The sequence below is a fragment of the Dryobates pubescens genome, chromosome 21 (assembly GCF_014839835.1).
Source record: "Dryobates pubescens isolate bDryPub1 chromosome 21, bDryPub1.pri, whole genome shotgun sequence".
Classification (NCBI taxonomy): Eukaryota; Metazoa; Chordata; class Aves; order Piciformes; family Picidae; genus Dryobates; species Dryobates pubescens.
Genome location: NC_071632.1, coordinates 2390940 through 2417420, shown reverse-complemented (window position 1 = coordinate 2417420; position 26481 = coordinate 2390940). Strand labels below are relative to the sequence as shown.

Sequence of the window (26481 nt, the reverse complement as noted above, 5' to 3'; positions counted from 1 at the left end):
TGTTAGGGGTTGGGAGGGACCTCAAAAGCCCATCCAGCCCAACCCCCCTGCCAGAGCAGGAGCACCTACACCAGATCACACAGGAGGACATCTCCCAAGTCCCTTCCAACCTAAGCCATTCCATGACTCCATGAATGTGGAATGCCTCAGCTACTGCTAAAAAGCTTTTTCATTCCTTTTCCTTAAAACTGCACTGTTTACAGCAGGGAGTTTCCATGGTCACCAGGAGAACACCAGTTCCCAGAGCCAGCCAGTCCATTACTCACGCTGTAACGTGCAGCATGGGGAGCTCCTCCAGCACTGCCTGCTACAAGAGCTCAGCAGTTCCCATCAGTGTGGGAAAAGACCACATTTCCCACAGGAATCAAAGTATTTCCCTTAGCAACAATAAATCCATGGAAAACAAGCAAACAAACAAAGATAACAGGCAGCAGTTAAAAGGCTTGGCTGGAAGTGAACAGAAGCCACAGAATCACAGACTCACAGAATGACTGAGGCTGGAACAGACCTCTGAGCTCATCCAGCCCAGCCTGTGACCCAACACCACCACACCAACCACACCATGGCACTGAGGGCCACAACCAAGCTCTCCTTAAACACCTCCAGGGACAGCGACTCCACCACCTCCCTGGGCAGCCCATCCCAGTGTCTGATTCCCTGTCCCTGAGGAAGTGCTTCCCAGCATCCAACCTAACCCTCCCCTGGCACAGCTCCAGGCCATGCCCTCTCCTCTTGTCACCAGGTGCCTGGGAGCAGAGCCTGACCCCCAGCTGACTGCAGCTTCCCTTCAGGTAGTTGTAGAGTGTGGTAAGGTCCCCCCTGAGCCTCCTCTCCTCCAGGCTGCACACCCCCAGCTCCCTCAGCCTCTCCTCCTCAGCCTTTGCCTCCAGTCCCTTCCCCAGGCTGGTTGCTCTCCTCTGGACCTGCTGCAGCACCTCAAGATCTTTCCTGCAGTGAGGGCTCAGAATCACAGAACTGTCAGGGTTGGAAGGGACCTCAATGGTCATCTAGTTCCAACCCCCCTGCCACAGGCAGGGACACTTCCCACTAGATCAGGTTTCCCAGAGGCTCATCCAGCCTGCCCTTAAAAACTTCCAGGGATGAGGCTTCCACCACACACCTTAGGTTGAGACCCATTGGCTGGCTTGGATCTGGTCACTCAGCATGCTAGCTTCCCACTAGGAGTTCAGCTGCAGAGGAGCACCAGTGCCTCACCTACCCATCAATAGAATCAGAGAGTATTAGGAATGGGAAGGGACCTCCAGAGATCATCCAGTCCAATCCCCCTGCCAAAGGAGGATCACCCAGGGCAAGCCACAGGAACACATCCAGGTAGGTTTCCAATGTTCCACCTCAAGATGAGGAGAAACTTCTTTGGTGTGAGGGTGCTGGAGGCCTGGAGCAGGCTGCCCAGAGAGGTTGTGGAGTCTCCTGCTCTGGAGACTTTCCAACCCCACCTGCATGTGCTCCTGTGTGACCTGCCCTGGGGGTTCCTGCTCTGGCAGGGGGCTTGGACTGGATGATCTCTGGAGGTCCCTTCCAACCTCCAACACTCTGTAATTCAGTGATTCTATGACTCCATGATTTTGCTTTGTCTTTGTCTCACTGTAGCAGCAACTCAAGGTCACAGCCTGGGTCTGCCCTGTCCCCTCTCCTGCTGCTTTCCTAGTTGCAGCACTGGGAACACAGGGGAATGCTAATCCAACACCTGCCTTCTTACTCTTTCTGTCAAACCTTGTAGGAGAACTTAACATTAAGTTTGTGAGCTTCTGTGAGTGACCTTGCAAGAGCCCCCTGCCAGGGCTGAAAGAGCTGGCACACAGCTGGGTTAACTTCTGCTTGCAAGGGGAAGGATCTCCTGACACAGGTCAAGGTGCTCTTTAGAAACATGCAACTGAAATATCCCAAGAGTCTGTCAACACTCTGGCAAACTGCATTCAGTGACAGAATGGCAGAGATGAATGCCACAGTGACATTGTTGAATGGTTTAAAGGATCATAGAATCACAGAATCATCAAGGCTGGAAAGACCTTTGAGATCCATGAGTCCAACCACAACCCAGCTGCCATGAGGGACCTCGACCCACGGGACAGCTGGGCAGAGGCCAACAGGATGGCATTCAACAAGTCCAAGTGCCAGGGGCTGCACTTTGGCCACAGCAACCCCAGGCAGAGCTACAGGCTGGGGGCAGAGTGGCTGAGAGCAGCCAAACAGAGAGGGACCTGGGGGTGCTGATTGACAGCTGCCTGAACATGAGCCAGCAGTGTGCCCAGGGGGCCAAGAAGGCCAAGGGCATCCTGGCCTGCATCAGGAAGAGTGTGGCCAGCAGCAGCAGGGAAGTCATTGTGCCCTGTACTCTGCACTGCTTAGGCCACACCTTGAGTCCTGTGTCCAGCTCTGGGCCCCTCAGTTTAAGAAGGACATTGAGAGACTTGAAGGTGTCCAGAGAAGGGCAACAAAGCTGGGGAGAGGCCTTGAGCACAGCCCTGTGAGGAGAGGCTGAGGGAGCTGGGGTTGCTTAGCCTGGAGAAAAGGAGGCTCAGGGGAGACCTCATTGCTCTCTGCAACTACCTGAAAGGTGGTTGTGGCCAGGTGGGGGTTGGTCTCTTCTCCCAGGCAGCCAGCACCAGAACAAGAGGACACAGTCTCAAGCTGTGCCAGGGGAAGGTTAGGCTGTAGGTGAGGAGAAAGTTCTTCACTGAGAGAGTTGTTAGCCATTGGAATGTGCTGCCCAGGGAGGTGGTGGAGTCCCCATCCCTGGAGGTGTTGAAGAGGGGATTGGATGTGGGACTTGGAGCCATGGTTTAGTCATGAGGTCTGTGGTGCCAGGTTGGACTCAATGATCCTCGAGGTCTCTTCCAACCTTGGTGATACTGTGAGACTGTGATACCACCAAACTCTGGCCTGCAGCACCACCTCTGCAGCTTCTTCAACACCTCCTGGCCTGGGGACTCCACCACCTCCCTGGGCAGCCTGGCCCAACCCCTCACCACTCTTCCAGCAAAGAAATCTTTCCTCCTCTCCAACCTACCCCTCCCCTGGCACAGCTTCAGCACATTTCCTCTCATCCTAGCTCTGCTTGCTTGGCAGAAGAGACCAACCCCAGCCTCACCCCAGCCTCCTCTCAGGGAGCTGTGGAGAGCAATGAGCTCTCCCTCAGCCTTCTCTTCTGCACACTACACAACCCCAGCTCCCTCAGCTGCTCCTCACCAGCTCTGGTCTCCAAAGCCCTCAGTGGCCTCAGTGCCCTTCTCTGGACACCCTCCAGCCCCTCAGTGTCTTGTTTGGAATTAGATGTCCTGTTTCCTTCTCATGGAAGAACAGTTTATCACTTCCTTAATGGCAAAGCTGCTTTAGCTGGCAAAGGGTGATAGGATTTCTTCTTGCTCTACAAAAACCTGCTCAAACCACCCACACACACATTACTGGAAGGGCAAATTAATAGCATTCTGTAGTTCTATTTTGCCTCCTTAATTTCATTCCTTATCAGCTGTTAATGACTCCCAAGAACATCCCTAAGTGGAACCAAGGGCACTACTCCATGCACTTTTGCACACCAAGAGCATACACATCCCTGCTTTGTCACTGTTCAGAAAGAGACTAAGTCAGTCTGAAGCACCCAGCTCTGGTGTCCCTAGCAGAATAGAATAGAATAGAATAGAATAGAATAGAATAGAATAGAATAGAATAGAATAGAATAGAATAGAATAGAATAGAATAGACCAGGTTGGAAGAGACCTTCAAGATCATTGTGTCCAACCCATCAACCAATCCAACACCACCTAATCAGCTAACCCATGGCACCAAGCACCCTGTCAAATCTCCTCCTGAACACCTCCAGGGATGGGGACTCCACCACCTCCCTGGGCAGCCCATTCCAATGGGCAATCACTCTCTCTGTGTAGAACTTCTTCCTAACCTCCAGCCTAAACCTCCCCTGGCACAGCTAGAGACTGTGTCCTCTTGTTCTGGTGCTGGGTGCCTGGGAGAAGAGATCAACCCCCACCTGGCTACAACCTCCCTTCAGGGAGTTGTGGAGAGCAATGAGGTCTCCCCTGAGCCTCCTCTTCTCCAGGCTAAGCAGCCCCAGCTCCCTCAGCCTCTCCTCACAGGGCTGTGCTCCAAGCCCCTCACCAACTTTGTTGCCCTTCTCTGGACACCTTCCAGCAAGTCAACCTCCTTCCTGAACTGAGGGGCCCAGAACTGGACACAGTACTCGAGCAGAGCTGTGGAGTGAGTCCAGAGGAGGCCACAAAGGTGATCTAAGGGCTGGAGCAGCTCTGCTATGAGCACAGGCTGAAGGAGCTGGGGGTGTTCAGCCTGGAGAGAAGGCTCAGGGGGACCTTGGAGCTGCCTTCTAATTCCTGAAGGGATCCTTCAGGAAGGCTGCAGAGAGACTTTTCCTGAGGGTGTCTGGAGAAAGGCCAAGGGGGAATGGTCTGAAGCTGAGGCAGAGCAGGGTTAGACTGGAGCTGAGGAAGAAGCTCTTCAGTAGGAGACTCTGGAATAGCCTGTCCAGAGAGGCTGTGGCTGCCTCCTCCCTGGAGGTGTTCCAGGCCAGGCTGGATGAGGCCTTGTGTAGCCAAGTCTAGTTAAGAGGTGTCCCTGCCCATGGCAAGCAGGCTGCAGTAGGTGGTCTCTAGGGTATCCTCCAACCTCAGCCATTCTGTGATTCTGTGCTCCAACAAACCTCTCTTTCCTTACCACAGCAAGTGGGGGGAAACAACAAAGGACACTCTCAGGGTTATGGTTTAAGGCTCAGCCCTTGGCTGAGTTCCACCAGTCTGCTCACACAGAATTACACAGTCTCACAGTCTCACAGTATAACTAAGGTTGGAAGAGACCCCAAGGATCATCAAGTCCAACCTGTCTCAGTTATCTCAGAAAGAGAGCTGAACCCCCAAGAGCCCTGTGGGTTGATAAGGAGAGTTTGATGCAGTGGTACACTGTCAGCTGTCAGCCCCTGGCTTGGATGGGAGCACACTGCGATGGGTTAGGAACTGGCTGGAGGCTGAGCCCAGAGAGTGGTGGTGAATGGTGCCACAGCCAGCTGGCAGCCAGGCACCAGTGGTGTGCCCCAGGGAGCAGTGCTGGGCCCCATGCTCTTTAACATCTTTGTTGATGATCTGGACGAGGGCATTGAGTCCATCAGCAGTAAATTTGCTGATGACACCAAGCTGGGGGCAGGAGTTGATCTGCTGGAGGGCAGAGAGGCTCTGCAGAGGGACCTGGACAGGCTGGGCAGATGGGCAGAGGCCAAGGGCAGGAGATTGAACACATCCAAGTGCCAGGTTCTGCACATTGGCCACAACAACCCCAGGGAGTGCTACAGGCTGGGGTCAGAGTGGCTGAGAGCAGCCAGGCAGAGAGGGACCTGGGGGTACTGGTTGAGAGTAGGCTGAACATGAGCCTGCAGTGTGCCCAGGCAGCTAAGAGAGCCAATGGCATCCTGGCCTGCATCAGGAACAGTGTGGCCAGCAGGAGCAGGGAGGTCATTCTGCCCCTGTACACTGCACTGGTTAGGCCACACCTTGAGTCCTGTGTCCAGTTCTGGGCCCCTCAGGTTAGGAAGGAGGTTGAGTTGCTGGAAGGTGTCCAGAGAAGGGCAACAAAGTTGGTGAGGGGTTTGGAGCACAGCCCTGTGAGGAGAGGCTGAGGGAGCTGGGGTTGCTTAGCCTGGAGAAGAGGAGGCTCAGGGGTGACCTTATTGCTCTCTACAACTTCCTGAAGGGAGGTTATGGACAGACGGATGTTGGTCTCTTCTCCCAGGCAGCCAGCACCAGAACAAGAGGACACAGTCTCAGGCTGCGCCAGGGGAGGTTTAGGCTGGATGTTAGGAAGAAGTTCTATACAGAGAGAGTGATTGGCCATTGGGATGGGCTGCCTGGGGAGGTGGTGGAGTCACCATCACTGGAGGTGTTCAGGAGGAGACTTGCTGGGGTGCTTGGTGCCATGGGTTAGTTGTTTGGGTGGTGTTGGATTGGTTGATGGGTTGGACTCTATGATCTTGAAGGTCTCTTCCAACCTGGTTTATTCTGTGTATTCTATGTATATTCTACTGTGCAAACACTGCATACAGAGGACTGTGCAGGACCAGAAGCAGCAGCAAGAGCAAGCCAGCAATCACAGAATCAGCGAATCAACAAGGTTGGAAAAGACCTCAGAGATCATCAAGTCCAACCTGGCACCCAACACCTCCTGACCACTAAACCATGGCTCCAAGTGAACCAAGCAACCCCCACACCCTGCTCCTCCAGCCTGCAGACAGCAAGGTGGAAGAGAGCAACAGCCCAAACCCAGAAGCCTGAGATGCCCCCCCAAACAGGAAGCCCTTCACATCATAGTCCAAACAAGCCCCATGGAACCCTTTCTGGCCAACCCTCTCCTACAGAGTGGGCATGACAGCAGCATGGGATTGAGTTCAGCTGGGTGAGCACTGGGCACTCACCTAAGGGATCAGCCTGGCAGGGCTCAGGGCTGGGCTGAGCACTAACCCAGTGCCAGAGGCTCTCTGTGGACCACTCTGCCTTCCCAAAGGGGAGAGAAAGGCACTGAGGGGGAGAGGCTGATGGGGTGGGAAAGAAACTGAAACTGCTGCAATGAAAATAATAACAATGAACTGAAAAGGATACCAAGAGAGATGAACCGATGTGGAACCCAAGCCCTGGTGGCAATCAGTCACTGTCACCACTGCTGCTGTGGCAGACGTCCCAGGCTGGACTCAGTGGCAGATGGTAACCAGATTCAGGAGCTGCATGCTGGAATTCAGGAACTCATGGGTCAGGATCAAAGGCAGAACTGACCCCACACCCCTTGGACATCAGGCACAGAGGGAGAGGGAGAGGGAGAGGGAGAGGGAGAGGGAGAGGGAGAGGGAGAGGGAGAGGGAGAGGGAGAGGGAGAGGGAGAGGGAGAGGGAGAGGGAGAGGGAGAGGGAGAGGGAGAGGGAGAGGGAGAGGGAGAGGGAGAGGGAGAGGGAGAGGGAGAGGGAGAGGGAGAGGGAGAGGGAGAGGGAGAGGGAGAGGGAGAGGGAGAGCTTGACCCTGGAGACCTCTCAGCTTCATACTGAACACATCCATGGGATGGAGTCCCTCAAGGCTCAGCTGAGGGTCACCTGCACTGCCTGCTCCTCCCCACAGGTGCAGCCTTTTCCCCCACAGGATGCAGCAGTGCCCTTGGTCTGCACCCCAGCCCTTGGCACTGCCCAGAGCCATGGAGCATTGTCAGTGCTGGCAGCAGCCACTGGACGTGGCCTGAGCTGCAGAGTGCAGCTGCTGAGCTGGGGCTGAGCTGGGAGGGGACAGCAGTGAGCAGGATTGGCTCAAGTCTAGCTCAGACCAGGAGAGGTGTGCATGAATTTCTGTAGCCAGAACAGGCTAGATGTAGAGGGAAACCTGACAGTAAAACCTCACAGTGCCTGGAAGACTCAAAGGAAACCACATGGAAAAGTGCAATTCACTCTGTGCCACACAGCAGGATCCCAGTGGGAAGAAAAAGCTCCCAGGGCACACTGCAAATACTGGACATGGATGAGCACTGCAAGAAAATAACCCCCACTGGAACAACCTGGCACTGCACTGGAATGCTGAATGTTCAACCCCTGAGCTGTTCTTGGCAAAGAGCCTCCTATTATTTTCTAAAATCACAGAAGGTCTTTGGCTGGGAGAGACCTCCAGGCTCAGCCAGGCCAACCCCCACCCAGCACTGCAGGCTCAGCACCAAACCATGGCCCTAAGCACCAGCTCCACACACTGCTTCAACACCTCCAGGGATGGGGACTCCAGCACTGCCCTGGGCACAACATTCCAAGGCCTCAGAACCCTTCCAGGCAAGAAAGATTTCCTAGCAGCCAGCCTGAACCTCCCCTGGGGCAGCTTGCAACCATTGCCTCTGCTCCTGGCCCTTGCCACCAAGGAGCAGAGGCTGTCCCCTCCTCACTGCAACCTCCCTGCAGGGAGCTGCAGAGAGCAAGGAGGTCTCCCTCAGCCTCCTCTGCTCCAGCCTCAACACCCCCAGCTCCCTCAGCCCCTCCTCTAGCCCAGGGGCTCCAGGCCCTTCTCCAGCCTGCCTGCCCTGCTCTGCACAGGCTCCAGCCCCTCAGTGTCCTTCCTGCAGGGAGGGCCCAGAGCTGAACACAGCCCTCCAGGGGTGGCCTCCCCAGTGCTGAGCACAGGGGGATGATCCCCTCCCTGGCCCTGCTGCCCACCCTGCTTCTGCCCCAGGCCAGGATGCCTTTGGCTTTCTTGGCCCTGGAGAAGCTTACATCCTTTTCCTCTAAGTCCTGTGGTTTGCCACCAAGGAGCAGAGGCTGTCCCCTCCTCATTCCAATTTGCTTTCAGGGAGCTGCAGAGAGCAGTGAGGTCTCCCTCAGCCTCCTCTTCCCTTTTGAACTGCAGAAATTCAATTTACTTAATCAATTGTCCCAGAGCTGCTTAGGAATATCTGACACACAAGGTTCTGTAACCTTGAGCAAGCCTCATGGAGTGGGATTTGCCCTGAAGAGTGACCAAGGACAGGTTGAAAAGGCCTGGAAATAGGGCAGAAATTCAGTATGCTGTGCCTGATGGCACTGAATCCATGGCAGCAGCCAGACACTTCCTTACCTTCAACACCATCCATGTCCAACACCCCTGCCATGGGCAGGGACACCTCCTGCTAGACCAGCCCCATCCAGCTGGCCCTGCACACTTCCAGGCTTGCAGTCTCCTCAGCTTCTCTGGGCAACCTGTTCCAGTGCCTCAGCACCCTCATGGGGAAGAATCTCCTCCTCAAGTCTAATCTCAATCCAGCTTCCCCCAGTGTGAAGCCATTGCCCCTCCTGTCACTCCAAGCCTTTCTCTAAAGCTCCTCTCCAGCACTCCTGTAGCCTCCTTCAAACACTGGAAGGCTGCCAGAAGGTGTCCCCAGAGTCTTCTCTGCTCCAGGCTGAATAATCCCAACTCTCTCAACTTGTCCCCACAGGGAAGGTTCTCCAGCCTGGATGATCTCCAGACCATCTTCATGGCCTTCCTCTGGCCCTGCCCTACCAGACTTGTGTCTTTCTAATGTTGAAGGCTCCAGAGTTGGACACAGGACTCCAGGTGGGGTCTCAGGAGAGCAGAGCAGCAGGGTCTCATCCCTGCACTTGCTGCTTTGCATGCAGCCCAGGACTGAGCTTTGGCATCTGTGATGAGCAGAGGAAATTTTAAAGGGAGGAAGATGAATCCCAACAGAAACTCAGTGAGTCCAACTGCAGCACAGGGGTGTTCAACCCAGCACAGAACACAGAAGGCTCTGGGCCAAAAGGAACCTCCAAAGCTCATCCAGTCCAACCCTCTGCACTCAGCAGGGACATCCTCCACTAGATCAGGTTGCCCAGAGCCCTGTCCAGCCTCCAGTCATGGAGCCTCAGCCACCTCCCTGGGCAACCTGTGCCAGTATCCCACCACCCTCCTGGTGCAGAACTTGCTCCTCACATCCAATCTCAATCTGCTCTGTGCTAGTCTGAAGCCATTGCCCCTGGTCCTGTCCCTGCAGGCCTCTGCAAACAGTCTCTCTGCAGCCTTCTTGTAGGAACTGGAAGGTCTCCCTGCAGCCTTCTCTTCTCCAGGCTGAACACCCCCAGCTCCCTCAGCCTGTCCTTGCAGCAGAGCTGCTCCAACCCCCTGATCATTTTTGTTGCTGCTCTTCTCTTCTCTCCCTTCCTCTTTCCCTTGCCTGCCACATTCCTGGGAGCAATTCCCCCATAATGAGCTGGGTATGTGAGTGCAGAACTCAGAGATGCTCATGTAGTTCCATGTTTACATTTGTGATGGATCACTGCATTTGCACTTTACACACTCTGGGCCCATTTCTGCCTCTGGAAATGCAGGATGCATTTGGCAGTTCACAATGAACTGCAGCCTTGGTCAGCTTTAATCTTTGCAATTCAAATACAGTGCAATTACATTGCAGATTGCTACTCCAAGCTTCTCCAGGTTAGGCAAGGAAAGGGGAAATGCCAACAGCAGCTCTCCTGTGAGGACAGGCTGAGAGAGCTGGGACTTAAGAGCAGCCCTGAAGAAAAGGCCTTGGGGGTGCTGGGACAGGAGAAGCTCAACAGGAGCCAGCAGGGAGCACTTGCAGCCCAGAGAGCCAAGCAGAGCCTGGGCTGCAGCAAGAGAAGTGTGGCCAGCAGGGCCAGGGAGGGGATTCTGCCCCTCTGCTCCACCCTGCTGAGACCACAGCTGCAGCTCTGGGGCCAGTTCTGGAGCCTCTGTGCCAGGCAGGATCTGGAGGTGCTGGAAGGTGTCCAGAGAAGGGCCAGGAGGAGGAGCAGAGGGCTGGAGCTGCTCTGCTCTGGAGACAGACTGAGAGAGTTGGGGTTGTGCAGGCTGGAGAGGAGAAGGCTCCCAGGAGACCTAATTGTGGTCTTGCAGGATCTGCAGGGGGCTCCAAGAAAGCTGGGGAGGGACTTTTGAGGGTGTCAGGGAGTGATAGGACTGGGGGGGATGGAGCAAAGGTAGAAGTGGGGAGATTGAGATTGGCTGTGAGGAAGAAGTTGTTGCCCATGAGGGTGGTGAGAGCCTGGCACAGGCTGCCCAGGGAGGTGGTGGAAGCCTCCTGCCTGGAGGTGTTTGCAGCCAGGCTGGATGTGGCTGTAAGCAACCTGCTGTGGTGTGAGGTGTCCCTGCCCATGGCAGGGGGTTGGAACTGGCTGAGCCTTGAGGTCCCTTCCAGCCCTGACAATTCTGTGATTCTACAACAGAAATAACCAAGCCACTGGAACACACTGCTGGCCTTCCTGCACCCAGATTTTAATGTCAAAGGCCAGTACAAACAGTGCTGAGCAACAACAGACATCATTTCATTCCATCCACAGATGCTCCTGCAGCTTCACCTTCTATTTCATCTCCCATGTTAGCTCCCAAGTCAGGGCTGTGTTTGCCCCTGTGCTCTCCTCTATCCCCAGATAAACTGAATGTCTCTAAGCATTTCTCTTCATCAAAGTCAGCTAAGGGCAGCTCAAATCTATGGTGACTTGGTCAGCTGGTAACTGCTGCCTCCTTATGAACTCCAGAGACTTGAAAACCCCCAAACCTTTCCATCTCAGAAAGTGGCAATCATGCTCAGCTTGCCTGCCCCTGTGTGCCCACAACCTCTGGAGAGATAAGAAGCAGCCATCAGACATTCACAGAGTCCCAGACTGCACTGGGTTCCAACCAGGGAGCCTCTAAGGGCATCTTGTCCAACCCCCTGCAGGCAGCAGGGACAGCTCCAGCCAGAGCAGGCTGCCCAGGGACACAGCCAGGCTGATCCTGAGGAGAATCATAGACTGGTTCAGGTTGGAAGGCATCTCAAAGCTCATCCAGTTCCAACCCCCCTGCCATGGGCAGGATCATCTCCCACCAGCCCAGGTTGCTCACAGCCTCATCCAGCCTGGCCTTGAACATCTCCAGGGAGGAGGCAGCCACAGCCTCCCTGGGCAACCTGTGCCAGAGTCTCACCACCCCCACTGCAAAGAGTTTCTTCCTAATCTCCAGTCTCAATCTGCCCTCTTCAATCCATTGCCTCTCATGCTGTCACGACCAACCCTGGTCAAAAGTCCTTTCCCAGCATTCCTGTAGGTCCCTGGTCTAGGTGAGAAGTACTGCTCCCATGGAGTAGATGATCTCTAGAGGCCCTTCCAATCCAAGCTGTTCCATGATGATTCTGTATTGCCAAAGATGGATGAAGTGATTAAACAGCCACCCCCTCCCCACCAGCAAATCAAAGAGAAAGGCAGAGGCAGGAGTCAGTGAAACTCTCTGCAGCTTTTTACAGAACTAGGAATTTGTTCCTTTTGCCTTCTGCCTCAGATGCCCACTCACCACCTCAAATTACTAACACAAATGACTCCTGCAGTCTTATTTGGAGCACTAGGAAGGGGTTGGCAGAGGGACTGGGAGGGAATATTGGGGGCTGCTCCGGGCACCGACTACACTCAGTGCAAAATTCAAGTCAGAAAGCCTCACTAATGACTTCTGCAGTCTTATTTGGAGCACTTGGGTGATAGGGAGGCTGGGAGGGAATAGCAGAGGGTGCTATGGGCACTGGGAGGGGTTACTGGGTGAGTGAGAGGTATTAGGAATGCTGGGAGGAGAACTGGGGGAAATGTTATGTAAGGTAGAAGTAATCCTGAAGGCTGAAGCGGTTTGAATGCTGCATCTGGTCCTTTGCAGGGCACACAGTCACAGTTCTGTCAGCTGCCACTCCTGCACTGGCATTGGCAGAGGGGTTTACAGTTGATACACATCTCCCCTGTGCAGCCAGGGCTGCAGTGAAACAAGGAAAGGTCCTCAATGTCTGCAGCACAGGGCTGTGGCAGCATGGACGCAGCCTCCATCAGTCAGCAACCTGGAAGCATTGCCCCAAAGTACCATTCTCACAACAGCACACAGCAAGCTGCTCCTGCAGCCAAACTGGTAGTGAAAGCATGGAGGGGAGAGAGGTTTCACTCATGTTATTCCTGGTGATTTCCACACTGCAAGACGATAGAATCACAGAGTCCCTTTGCTCAGTAAAGCCCTTTCAGCTCACCCAGTCCAACTCTACCCAGGCTGGGGCTAACCCATGGCCCTCAGCACCACAGCTCTGCCTCTTGGAAACACCTCCAGGGATGAGGATTCAACCACCTCCCTGAGCAGCCTGTGCCAGTGGTTGGAAATCCTCTCAGGGAAGAAGTTTCTTACAAGACCCAACCTAAAGCTCCCCTGGTGCAATGTGAGGCCATTTCCTCTCACCTATGAATGGGTAAGAGTGAGCCCCTCGGCATTCTCCTACACGGTCACCAGTAACAGGCATTTCGAAGCCAATCACAGCTGCCAGCATAGGAGATCTCTACCCCAGGGAGACACACCATGTATGGCAGGAGTTTTTCCCCTCACTACAACCCCAGCCTGCTCCAGCAACACACCTACACTTCTAACTAACCTCAGACTTCACACACTCTCACAGCTCTTTGTCGGGGAAGGGATCCATAGCCTCACGCCTGGCATCAATGGCCTTTATTCCCTGACAGTCCCAGCACAGACAGTGTTACGGGCAAGACTTGGGACTCAGTGAGGTCACTGAAAAACCCTAAAGTCATCTGCTGAGCATGGCACCCTGCCAGCATGGCCAGGTTGGTGCCTGGGCCCGGGGTTTGATGACATTGTGCTGGTCGGGCAGCGCAGGCAGCGCGCTGGCAGCGTTGTGTAACCGTACGTGATGGGGGTCACAGAAGGACACTCTTACTTACCCTGGAATTACATTTCATGGCTTGCTTTATTCCCCAGCAGGGGGATCCTAATTTCTGACACAGAAATAACCTACCAGGACAAAACAGGGATGTGTTTGCTTAGCAAAACCAAAGCAGCCGGCAGCAGAAGGCACCAAAGGCGGACAGCTTCACCCCACAGTGCAGCGCAGCTGGTTAGAACTCCAGAGGCTTTCTGAACGCTGCCAAAAGATGAGGGCTGCACTGCCCAGAAGAATGCCTACAGTCACAGAGCACTGAAACACTCGAGCCCAGAAATCAAACTGTGATGAAAATCAGCCATCCCCACCAACTCTTCAAAACTTCTACTCCTTGACCCCGTGCCCTGCAAGCCGCAGCGAGCACACAGCACACATTGAGCACGGGGGACAAGCAGGTGGCAAAGGCAAGCAGAAGCAAAGCCTAAGGTCTGAACGTTTCCTAAGAGAGGTCCTTCCAAATCCTGAGGCTCCAGTTAATGTGGTAGGTTTGCTCTTAATTCATAGGAATCATTTAAACAACTGCAACAAGCATTTGGAATTCCACCCTCCCCCCCGGCCCCCCATCTGCCTCACATCTCAGTCTAATTAAGTGGAAAGTTAAGAAAGAAGCATGTTCTCATAGAGATATATATATGAACAAACCAAAACAACCTTATAAAACCTTTGTTCCACCTTTTGTACTTACCCAGGACACATTTTTAGCCTTGGGTGTTTTTGGCATGGCAACATGCAAGGCTGAGATGACCAACAACAGCCCCACCAGCATGGAAAGTGAAATGGAGAGGTAGTCCAGGTGCCTCTTGTTACCCCAGGGTGTGCAGTCCCTCAGCCTGGCCGTCACAGGCACACCGAGCATGTGGTCAGGTAACAATGAAAAAAGTCATTTTCGCCTTCCTAGTCTCCAACCCAGTCAAAGAGAGCCAAGCCTCGGTGAAAGCCTCGCCTTCAGCAGCAGCTGCCTGGAGTTCTGCACACCCATCAAATCCGAGCTCGGCTCTTCTCTTGCAAAAGTTACAGCTGAAAGCCAACGGACTTGCTCTCACGGATGCTTCAGGCTTTCACCGGGAAAGCGCAGAGCCCACTGACCCCCGCAACCCGCAGCCAGGCAGCCGGTGTCCCACCGAACCCGCAGCCAAGCACCCAGCCCGCGGGAGGACGGAGCCCGGCGCCGCGGCCGCCCTCCTTCGGAGGAAGCCGACGATCCGCTCCGCTGCTGCCTGCGCCGCTGAACTGCTGCTCTGCCTGAATATTTCACAAGCCCGGCACCTTCCGGGCAGAACCAGGCTCTCGATGGCAATAAATAATGCAGACCAACAGGTTGCAGAGGTCCCCGCGGCGCCGTGCGGGGCGGAGGGCAGCGCTCGATCAGCGCCCGCCGCGGCTCGGGGCGCAGCCGCCGGCACGGCAGGGGAAGCGACGGCAGAAAGTCACTCCCCGCTCGTTTCTCTTTGCTCCTCTGCCCTTCTGTCCCTTTACTTTTACCTCCTGTCAATCTAGATTACCAAGAGCGGATCCAGGCTAAATTTTGCAACTATCAGTAGTGATTAGAGTGAGTTGATTGCAATCGGATTATCCAGGCAGACCTCTGCTCCCTCGCTCGGCAGGCGGGCCGCCACCGTTCCGAAGCACTCCTGCCTCGGTGCCCAGCGGGAGAGCATCTGGAGCAGTCCATCGTAAGAGCAATGCCGTGGTCAGCTCAGCCCTCCAAGAGATGCTGGCTTGAGCAGCTGCAGGGGCTGCCAGGGGAGGGTTTCACACCACCTCCAGCTGGGAGTTTGCTACAGACTCACTGATGAGCTTGAACAAGGCCAAGTGCCAGGTCCTGCCCTTGGGGCACAACAACCCCAAGCAAGGCTACAGGCTTGGGGCAGTGTGGCTGAAAGCTGCTGGCAGAAAGGGACCTGGGGGTACCCATGGACAAGCAGCTGAAGAGGAGCCAGCAGTGTGCCCAGATGGCCAAGAAAGCCAAAGGCCTCCTGGCTGGGGTCAGCAATGCTGTGTCCAGCAGCAGCAGGGAGGGGATTGTCCCCTGGGACTCAGCTCTGGAGCATCTCTCCTATGAAGACAGACTGAGGGAGTTGGGGTTGTGCAGTCTGTAGAGGAGAAGGCTCTGAGGAGACCTTCTGGTGGCCTTCCAGTATTTGAAGGGGGCTCCAAGAAAGCTGGGGAGGGACTTTGGAGGGTGTCAGGGAGTGATAGGACTGGGGGGATGGAAAAAAAAAATAGAAATGGGGAGATTGAGATTGGATGTGAGGAAGAAGTTCTTCCCATGAGGGTGGTGAGAGCCTGGCACAGGTTGCCCAGGGAGGTGGTGGAAGGTTTTGAAGGCCAGGCTGGATGTGGCTGTGAGCAACCTGCTGTAGTGTGAGGTGTCCTTGGCCAAGGCAGGGGGGTTGGCACTGGCTGAGCCTTGAGGTCCCTTCCAACCCTGACAGATCTGGGGTTCTATGAACTGAACAAGTAAGGGGACAAGATGACCAAAAAAACCCAACAGAAAAGAAGTGCAAAATTCAGCCCAGTGCAGCTGACAGCAGCATGGATGTGACACACAGCTGCAGCCTGCATTCTAACACCATTTCTCTGGGACCTCTCTAACTAATAATGTAATATTTAATACCTACTCAGGATACAGACCTAGATTATACCCCAAGGATCATCTGGCACCTTCCACTCATTATTTAATGTATCTGCACTGAGTTCATAATTCCACCAATTCAATTTGTGGATGCTCCACAATCTGGGTGTGGGTATTAAAGGAACATTAAGGTCTTTTCCAAGGTGACAGCACAAGATCTTGCTCTGCTGAAAGAAACCAGAAACTGTTTAGCCTGTTGAGGACAGAGAGAAAAGCAGAATCCAAGAGTTTTCCAGTGGAAATAACCACCCAACATGAAAGCAATGCCAGTGTCCTGCAGATGTGGAGTCCATGCTGGTGAGAAGAACAACTGGTCACAGCCTCCTTTGCCCAGCTGGAAGGAAGGCTTGGCTGCATACAGCTTTTTAATAGACACACCCATTGGCAGTAAACCATCCCAGGCTCAAGGGGCTGCAGCACCTTCCACTGCTGGCTCAGTCACCACCATCTTTAACTACAATTGTGAAATGGATTTGGTTGGAAAAGCCCTTTCAGCTCATCCACTCCAACCATTCTCTACCTCTGCCAAGGCTGGGGCTAACCCATGGCCCTCAGCACCACAGCTCTGCCTCGTGGACACCTCCGGGGATGGGCATTCAACCACCTCCCTGGGCAGCCTCTGCCAGTGCTTCAGAACCCCTTCAGGGAAGAAGTCTCTTCTAAGATCCAATCTAAACCTCCCCTGGGGCAACTTGAGGCCATTTCCTCTCATCCTAGCACTTATCAGTGAGAAGAGACCAACCCTCACCTGGCTCCAACCTCTTTTCATGGACCTATGGAGAGCAATGAGGTCTCTCCTCCGCCTCCTTTTCTGCAGACTGAACAACCTCAGTTTCCTCGGATGCTCCTCCCCAGACCCTTCACCAGCTTAACTGCCCTTCTCTGCACCCACTGCAGCCCCTCTGCAGATGTGTTTTGAACCTTTCAGTGAACACTACGAGGAGCAATGTTAATCTACAAGGCCATGTACACACTTTCTGTTAGTTGCACAGCCCAGGCAAGCAGGAAAATCTCAAGATTAACAGCCAGGTGTATTCACACCTCTGGCTGTCTTGCTAAACTGCATAGAATCACAGACTCACAGGACACATCTGGCTGGAAGAGACCTCCAGGCTCAGCCAGTCCAACCTCCACCCAGCACTGCAGGCTCAGCACCAAACCATGGCCCTAAGCACCAGCTCCACACACTGCTTCAACACCTCCAGGGATGGGGACTCCAGCACTGCCCTGGGCACAACATTCCAAGGCCTCAGAACCCTTCCAGGCAAGAAAGATTTCCTAGCAGCCAGCCTGAACCTCCCCTGGGGCAGCTTGCAACCATTGCCTCTGCTCCTGGCCCTTGCCACCAAGGAGCAGAGGCTGTCCCCTCCTCACTGCAACCTCCCTGCAGGGAGCTGCAGAGAGCAAGGAGGTCTCCCTCAGCCTCCTCTTCTCCAGCCTCAACACCCCCAGCTCCCTCAGCCCCTCCTCTAGCCCAGGGGCTCCAGGCCCTTCTCCAGCCTGCCTGCCCTGCTCTGCACAGGCTCCAGCCCCTCAGTGTCCTTCCTGCAGGGAGGGCCCACAGCTGAACACAGCCCTCCAGGGGTGGCCTCCCCAGTGCTGAGCACAGGGGGATGATCCCCTCCCTGGCCCTGCTGCCCACCCTGCTTCTGACCCAGGCCAGGATGCCTTTGGCTTTCTTGGCCCCCTGGGCACTGCTGCCTCATGCTCAGTGACTGCCACCCAACACCCCCAGGTCCCTCTCCCAGCTGCAGCTTTCCAGCCACACATCCCCAGGTCTGGAGCTCCCCAGGGGGTTGCTGTGAGCCAGGTGCAGGACCTGGCCCCTGGCCTTGTTGAACTTCCTCCAATGAGCCTTGGCCCATGGCTCTCACCTGCCCAGGTCCTGCTGTGAAGCTTCCCCAGCCTCTAGCAGCTGGACACAGCCACCCAGCCTGCTGTCATCTGCAGACTCACTGAGGGAGCCTCAGTGCCCTCCTCCAGATCATTGATAAAGACATTAAAGAGGACAGGTCCCAGTGCTGAGCCCTGGGGGACACCACTGGTGACTGACACCAGGCAGACTTAGCTCCATTCCCAACCACTCCTTGGGCCTGGCCATCAGCCAGTTTGTTATCCAGGGCACAGCACAATCTGGGCTACAGAGCCTCCAGCATATTGTAAGTGTTGTCTCCTATGGCATCCATGCTCACCAGTGGGGCACATTCTTCTTTGGATGCACCTTTACATGAATCATGTATCAAAGGTATCTGTTATGACTTCTCTTGTTGGTTCTGGCCACAGAATCTCTCAGCAGCAAGCCCTTAGCTTGTTAGTGTAGTTACTGCTGATAGAACAGGTTAAGGGAAGCAGAATGGCAAAGAGAAGCTCAGGATTTCTGCAGCACCCCTGGGATGGTTTTACCCTGGCTGCAGAAGCTGTTCCACCACCAGGAGAAGGTTTGTTCAGATACCTGATAGGCCAAATGCTGGCTGAAACAAGGCAGAGGAAACACCTCTGGTTCAGTTGTATTCCCAGGAGGACCTCAGGGAACTGCTTGAGAGAGTCCATCCCAGAGGCACAGAGCTGCTGCAGGCAGTGGAACATCTCCCTGGGAGGCCAGGCTGAGGGAGCTGGGGCTTGGAGCTTGGAGCAGAGGAGCCTGAGGGCTGCCCTCATTGCTGGGGATAAAGATGTGCAGGGCTGGAGCCAGGCTCTGCTCAGGGATGGCCAAGCACAGCACAAGGGGCACTGGGGGCAAGCTGGAGCAGAGGAGGTGCCAGGGGAACAGGAGGGAAAACTTTGTCCCTGTGAGGGTGCTGGAGCCTGGAGCAGGCTGCCCAGAGAGGCTGTGGAGTCTCCTGCTCTGGAGCCTTTCCAACCCCCCTGGATGTGTTCTGTGTGCCCTGCCCTGGGTGATGCTGCTCTGGCAGGGGGTTGGGCTGGATGGTGTTCTGAGGTCCTTTCCAACCCTGAGTGTTCTGTGATGCTGTGATGAACCCCACACCTTCCTTCCATTCTGGCAGAAGTGGGGAAGGGGAAGGGACTTGGTGGTTATTTAGCCAAAGAAGAAAGAGAGAGGGTCAAGGTCAGGATAGGCTGGGAGAGGCCAGCCAGAGGCTGAGTACTGACAGAGGGAGAGTTCTTGGCTTCATCCTAAAAGACCTGGAAGAGCTTCTGTTCAAGTACTGAGTGACTGTGCCTTTAGGAGAAACAGAGGCTTTGGGCTTTAGTGGAGTCCTTAAAGAGTTTTGCTAGTCAAGGTAAGAGCTGAGGGTCAAGGAGGATGTTTTGGCTGGCATTGAACACAGATAATTTACATCTCTGTGAACAAAGTCATTGTAGAGGCCTTCTGTAGGTCATTCCTAGGCTCTTCTACTTGAACATTATATATATAACCTCAGCAGGGCTGCTGATGACACCAAGCTGTGTGGTGCTGCTGACAGCTGCAGGGAAGGATCCATCCAGAGGGACCTGCACAGGCTGCAGAGCTGGGCCCAGGACAACCTCAGGAGGTTCAGCAAGACCAAGGGCAAGGTCCTGCAGCTGGCTCAGGGCAATCCCAGGCACAAATCTAGGGGGTTTGGACTGGATGAGCTTTCAAAGTCCCTTCCAACCCCTGACATTCTGTGACTCTGTAAGTACAGCCTCTCTTACACCAGCACCTCCAGCACTGTCATTGGTGTAGGAGAGATGAGAGCAGCTGTGAGCTCAGACAGTGTGCTAGGAAGCAGCAGCCTGGTCCCACACTAACAAGCTGGAAAGCAGCTGGCCCTCGAGTTTCCTCCTTCTCAGTATTAGCTCAGCTCCCAGAATCTGACGAGCAGCAGCTGCTGATGGCTTGCCAGATGTGCTCAAGTGAAATGAACTACATTCAGTCCCTCCCACAGCAGAATGGAGAAATGCTGCATTTTCCTCAAAGGAGAGAATTTCCTGCCTCTGGGATGCACTGGCACTGTCTGCAGTACGGAGCTATTCCTGCTGCAAGTCAATCATGCATGGGAGGGCAGCAGCGGTGGAAAGCTCAGCTGCTAGCAAGGCTAGAAAGTCAAGACATGAGCCCTGCCCTGTGTAAGGTTGATGGTATCACAGGATCACAGTATCAGTCAGGGCTGGAAGGGACCACAAGGATCATCTAGTTCCAACCCCCCTGCCATGGGCAGGGACACCCCACACTAGATCAGCCTGGCCACAGCCTCATCCAGCCTGGGCTTAAACACCTCCAGGGACAGGGCCCCAACCACCTCCCTGGACAACCCATTCCAGGGCTTCACCACTCTCATGGGGAAGAACTTCCTCCTCCCCTCCAGCCTCAATCTCCCCACCTCCAGCTTCATTCCATTCCCCCTAGTCCTATCACTGCCTGAGATCCTGAGCAGTCCCTCCCCAGCCTTCTTGTAGCCCCCTTCAGATCCTGGAAGGCCACAATGAGGTCACCTGGGAGCCTTCTCCTCTCCAGACCGAACAGCCCCAACTCCTTCAGTCTGTGCTCACAGGAGAGCAGCTCCAGCCCTCTGCTCATCCTGGTGGCCCTTCTCTGGACACCTTCCAGCACCTCCAGATCCCTCTTGCAATAGGGGCTCCAGAACTGGAGGCAGTACTGCAGGTGGGGTCTCAGCAGAGCTGAGCAGAGGGGGAGAATCCCCTCCCTTGCCCTGCTGGCCACACTTCTCTTGCTGCAGCCCAGGCTCTGGTTGGCTTTCTGGGCTGCAAGTGCACACTGAGAGCTCCTGGTGAGCTTCTCCTCCCCCAGCACCCCCAAGTCTCTCTCCTCAGGGCTGCTTTCCAGCCAGTCCCTGCCCAGCCTGCATTTGTGCCTGGGATTGCCTTGACTCAGCTGCAGGACCCTGCCCTTGGTCTTGTTGAACCTCCTGAGGTTGGCTTGTGCCCAGCTCTGCAGCCTGTCCAGGTCCCTCTGGATGGATCCCTTCCCTCCAGCTGTCTGCTGCACCACACAGCTTGGTGTCATCAGCAACCCTGCTGAGGCTGCACTCAGTGCCACTGTCCATGGCACCCACAAAGATGTCACAGGTTCCTGTAGTGTGTACAAAGGATGTTCTTCATTAAGCCCTGCAGTCTGCTGTAGTGTTCACCTAATTGCTGCCTGAATGTGAAGGAGCAGCCTGACAGCATTGCCTCGCAAGGTCATGCTGTCATTTCTGCTTTATATCCAGAGAGCAGAGACCTTCATTCCAGCGGCTGCTTATTTGGAGGAGCTAAATTGAAATGGCTCTGGCAACACACATCTGTTTCAGCCACAGCTCTGAACTAAAGGACACTTGTGGGCAGGCCTGGGAAGCTCCTTGTGAGAGAAATTACTTCAGACATGTGTGGGGTTTGTTGTGGTGGGGATGGTGCTGGGAGCTTTGATCTGGAGAACAGGGCTGGTGAAGAGCGGTGGAGGGACCTGGGGCTCCTGAGCCTGGAGGCTGAGGGGAGACCTCATTGCTCTCTACAGCTCCCTCTAAGGAGGTTGCAGCTGGGTGGGGGTTGGTCTGCTGCTTCCCTCTAGTGACAAGTGATAGGGTGAGAGGAAATGGCCTCAAGCTGCCCCAGGGGAGGTTTAGGTTGGACATTAGAAGCAACTTCTTCCCTGAAAGGGTTCTGAAGCACTGGCACAGGCTGCCCAGGGAGGTGGTTGGATCCCCATCCCAGAGGCAGAGCTGTGGTGCTGAGGGCCATGGGTTAGCCCCAGCCTTGGCAGAGGTAGAGAATGGTTGGACTCCATGATCTTAAAAGGGCTTTTCCAACTGAAGGAGTTGTATGATTCTGTTTGTAAAAGCTGTGAAAGTGTTGAGGTTGGCAAGTAAGTGATGTGAAGGCTGAGGCAGCCCAGAGGGGTGTGTGCAGACTGCACTGTGCTGTTGGAAAGCCAAGAACCAAATGCACTTTTTTCCTGCCATCACAGCCATGTTAGAATCATAGAATCAGTAAGGTTGGATAAGACTCAGAGATCATCAAGGCCAACCTATCACCCAACACCTCCTGACTGACTCAACCATGGCTCCAAGTGCCACATTCAATCCCGTCCTGAACACCTCCAGGGATGGGGACTCCACCACTTCCCTGGGCAGCACATTCCAATGACCAACAACATTCATCACTGGATGGCTGGACTGGGTGAGCTTCAAGGGCTGTTCCAACCAAAATAATTCCATGGTTGTGTGAGTTAGAGATGATATGATAGCTGAGGGGAGAGCAACTGCTGTGGTTTCCCTGGCCCTGAGCAAAGCCTTCACACTGTCCCACACCACAGCCTGGTCTCCAGGCTGGTGACACAGGGGTGTGATGGGTGACCACCAGATGGATACAGAACTGGCTTGATGGCTGCACCCAAAGAGTGGCTGTCCATGGGTCCATGGCCCAGTGGAGGCCAGGGACAAGCAGAGTCCCTCAGGGATCAGTCCTGGGGCCAGGCTTGTTCAACATCTCTGTGGGTGCCATGGACAGTGGCACTGAGTGCACCCTCAGCAGGGTTGCTGATGACACCAAGCTGTGTGGTGCAGCAGACAGCTGGAGGGAAGGGATCCATCCAGAGGGACCTGGACAGGCTGCAGAGCTGGGCACAAGCCAACCTCAGCAGGTTCAACAAGACCAAGGGCAGGGTCCTGCAGCTGGGTGGAGGCAATCCCAGGCACAAATGCAGGCTGGGCAGGGACTGGCTGGAAAGCAGCCCTGAGGAGAGAGACTTGGGGGTGCTGGGGGAGGAGAAGCTCAACAGGAGCCAGCAGTGAGACCTTGCAGCCCAGAAAGCCAACCAGAGCCTGGGCTGCAGCAAGAGAAGTGTGGCCAGCAGGGCCAGGGAGGGGATTCTCCCCCTCTGCTCAGCTCTGGGGAGACCCCACCTGCAGTACTGCCTCCAGTTCTGGAGCCCCTATTGCAAGAGGGATCTGGAGGTGCTGGAAGGTGTCCAGAGAAGGGCCAGGAGGATGAGCAGAGGGCTGGAGCTGCTCTCCTGTGAGCACAGACTGAAGGAGTTGGGGCTGTTCAGTCTGGAGAAGAGAAGGCTCTGAGGTGACCTCATTGTGGCCTTCCAGTATCTGAGGGGGGCTCCAAGAAGGCTGGGGAGGGACTGCTCAGGATCTCAGGCAGTGATAGGACTAGGGGGAATGGAATGAAGCTGGAGGTGGGGAGATTGAGGCTGGAGGGGAGGAGGAAGTTCTTCCCCATGAGAGTGGTGAAGCCCTGGAATGGGTTGTCCAGGGAGGTGGTTGGGGCCCTGTCCCTGGAGGTGTTTAAGCCCAGGCTGGATGAGGCTGTGGCCAGCCTGATCTAGTGTGGGGTGTCCCTGCCCATGGCAGGGGGGTTGGAACTAGATGATCCTTGTGGTCCCTTCCAACCCTGACTGATTCTATGATCCTGTGATACATGAGTTGCCAAAGCCTAGTTGTTGCTCTTTACAGGCCAGGCCACCAGGAAAGGATGAGGCACCACAAAGATACTGCAGCTTTGACACTGCTCCCTCCTCCTGCTGTCCCTAAGAGCTCTGCAGCATCTTCATGGAGTCACAGAACCCTCAAGGTGAGAAGGGAGCTCCAAAGCTCATCCAGCCCAACTCCTCTGCACTCAGCAGGGACATCCTCCACTAGATCAGGTTGCCAGAGCCCTGTCTATCCTTACCTGGAATATCTCCAGCCATGGAGCCTCAGCCACCTCCCTGTGCAACCTGTGCCAGTGTTCCAGCAGCCTCCTGGTGCAGAACTTGCTCCTCACATCCAATCTCAATCTGCTCTGCTCTAATTTCAAACCACTGCAGACCATGCATCGAGGCTGCTACAAGCCTTTGTGTTCCCACCTTTCTCATGCTCACTCAGACGAGCTATAAACACCATGACATGCTGGCTGGGTGTCTCTGCTGCCTGTGTGTGGTAGTTTTAGGCTCTGCCCTTTCATTTTTTTCACAGGTCTGGAGCAGAAAAGCAGTATAATGTAAACAAATCACTGCTGGGTGTGAAAAGGCAAATAAAGATCACTCTAAACAACCCTAAACAATTCTCTCCTCTCTTCTCTCTTCTTTGCTCTGGAGAGATACTAACCTGCTCCTGCTTGACCTTGGCTGCATTGTTTAGGTTAACAGCAACTTACTTTGCTCCTTTCTCTTCTCCCTTTTGGACAGGGATGTGGGGGGAGGCAGAAAAAGGAGAAGCTGGTAGCTTCCCCTGGTCCTTGACCAGGGAGGTTCTTGTGCTGTTTATGAAGTGTAAATATTACAGTATCACAGTATCACAGTATAGCTAAGGCTGAAAGAGACCCCAAGGATCATCAAGTCCAACCTGTCTCCACAGACCTCATGACTAGACCATGGCTCCAAGTGCCACATCCAATCCCCTCTTGAACACCTCCAGGGATGGGGACTCCACCATCTCCCTGGGCAGCACATTCCAATGGCTAACAACTCTCTCAGTGAAGAACTTTCTCCTCACCTCCAGCCTAAACCTCCCCTGGCGCAGCTTGAGACTGTGTCCTCTTGTTCTGGTGCTGGGTGCCTGGGAGAAGAGACCAACCCTTTCCCAGCTACAACCTCCTTTCAGGCAGTTGTAGAGGGCAATGAGGTCTCCCCTGAGTCTCCTCCAGGCTAAACAATCCCAGCTCCCTCACCCTCTCCTCATAGGGCTTGTATTGTAACTCCTGGAGATTTTGTACATATTGGGGTTGCTTAGCCTGGAGAAGAGGAGGCTCAAGGGAGACCTCATTGCTCTCTCCAACTCCCTGAAGGGAGGCTGTAGGCAGGTGGGGGTTGATCTCTTCTTTCAAGCAGCCAGCACCAGAACAAGAGGACACAGTCTCAAGCTGTGCCAGGGAAGGTTTAGGCTGGAGGTGAGGAAGAAATTCTTCCCAGCAAGGGAGATTGGCCATTGGGATGTGCTGCCCAGGGAGGTGGTGGAGTCCCCATCACTGGAGGTGTTTGGGAAGAGCCTGGATGAGGCACTTGGTGCCATGGTTTAGTTGATCAGATGGTGCTGGGTGATAGGTTGGACTTGATGATCTTGGAGGTCTTTTCCAACCTGGTTAATTCTATTCTATTCTATTCTATTCTATTCTGTTCTATTCTATTCTATTCTATTCTATTCTATTCTATTCTATTCTATTCCTATTTCTATTCTTTTAATTTCTCTCTGTCAAGCAGTTATTTGCATCCATGTCTGAGGTTTCTTTGGCACTTTCCTTTCAGGTTTACAAGGCTCATTTCAACCAGCTGAGAATCAGAGCTCTGAGTGGGGTCAGCTCCTTAACCCTGAGTACCTGCAGAGAAGCATTAGGAGATGATTCCTTACTTAGCTCTCTGGAGCCAAAGCAATCCCCAAAATGACTATAAAATAAGGGGAGATTTTTTGGTCTAACCACCACATTCATAAATTCACATCTGAAGGAAGAGTCTTCAATACAGCAAGGACATGGACCTGATGGAGCAGGTCCAGAGAAGGGCCCCAGCAATGATCAGCATTGCTGCCCTTCTCAGGACTCACTCCAGCACCTCAATGTCTTTCTAAGGTGAGGGCCTAAGACTGAGCCCAGTCCTCAAGGTGCAGCCTCACCAGTGCTCAGTACAGGGGGGACAAACCCTTCCCTGCTCCTGCTGCCCACACCATTGCTGATCCAGGCCAGGATGCTGGAGGCCTCCTTGGCCACCTGGGCACACAGAGCCTCATCTTCAGCTGCCTGTTGATCAACACCCCCAGGTGTTTCTCTCAGTTGCAGCTTTCCAGCTACTCTGTGCCAGGCCACATTCTCACAGTATCACCAAGGTTGGCAGAGACCTCAAAGATCATGGAGTCCAGCCTGTCACCACAGACCTCATGACTAAACCATGGCACCAAGTGCCACATCCAATCCCCTCTTGAACACCTCCAGGGATGGGGACTCCACCACCTCCCTGGGCAACACATCCCAATGGTGAATGACTCTCTCTGGGAAGAACTTTCTCCTCACCTCCAGCCTAAACTTCCCCTGGTGCAGCTTAATACTGTGTCCTCTGGTGCTGGGTGCTAGAGAGAAGAGACCAACCCCCACCTGGCTACAACCTTGTAGAGAGCAATGAGGTCTCCCCTGAGCCTCCTCTTCTCCAGGCTAAACAATCCCAGGTCCCTCAGCCTCTCCTCACAGGGCCCTGGGATGCTGTGACCCCAGTGCAGGACCCAGCATCAGGTGGCCACAGAGATTCCACAGGATGGGTCACAATCAATTGCCATGCCTTTTTCAGCTCACAAGGCAGACAGGGCAGCAGCAACCCATGGATTCAGTCTGAAAGCAGTGGTCTGACTAAGCCTTTCCTTATTTAGCTGCATGGACAAAGTATCCATGGATTATGTTTACTTACTGACACTGGGCTGGTGCTGGGCTGCACTATTTCAGCACTCTTTACACAGTCTGGGAGAAAAAGAGGGCTCCAAAGCAGGAGATTAACTGTGCAGCATGGCTTGTCCCATTCTTCTGATCTGGAGGAACTCTTCCTACACTTAATACTGATTAGGCAGATAATTAATCAACCTAGCTTAGCTTCTGAGTCTCCTACATGGCTTGCAGGGGGCCAAGCCTTGCACAAAAATGATGCTGTCAGAAACAGCAAACCATCCAGTTTCAGTAAAATCTGTGTCTCCCAGATTAATGCCCTAAAAGCAAGAGGCAGAGTG

At 54.3% G+C, this 26481-nt stretch overlaps 1 protein-coding gene across 4 annotated transcripts in view; it reads right to left on the bottom strand.

Moving 5' to 3' along the window:
- CACNB2 (calcium voltage-gated channel auxiliary subunit beta 2) overlaps positions 1-26481 on the bottom strand; it is a 336701-nt gene that overhangs the window by 189984 nt on the left and 120236 nt on the right. For 2 of the 4 annotated variants that reach the window (XM_054171148.1, XM_054171150.1), the window contains exon 1: positions 13922-14197. The exons of the other annotated variants lie outside the window; for them this stretch is intronic. In XM_054171148.1, the coding sequence (XP_054027123.1) occupies positions 13922-14092 (171 nt within the window). In that variant the 5' untranslated portion in view covers positions 14093-14197. Of the gene's footprint in view, positions 1-13921; positions 14198-26481 lie in introns of those variants that run through there. 4 annotated transcript variants of the gene reach the window in all.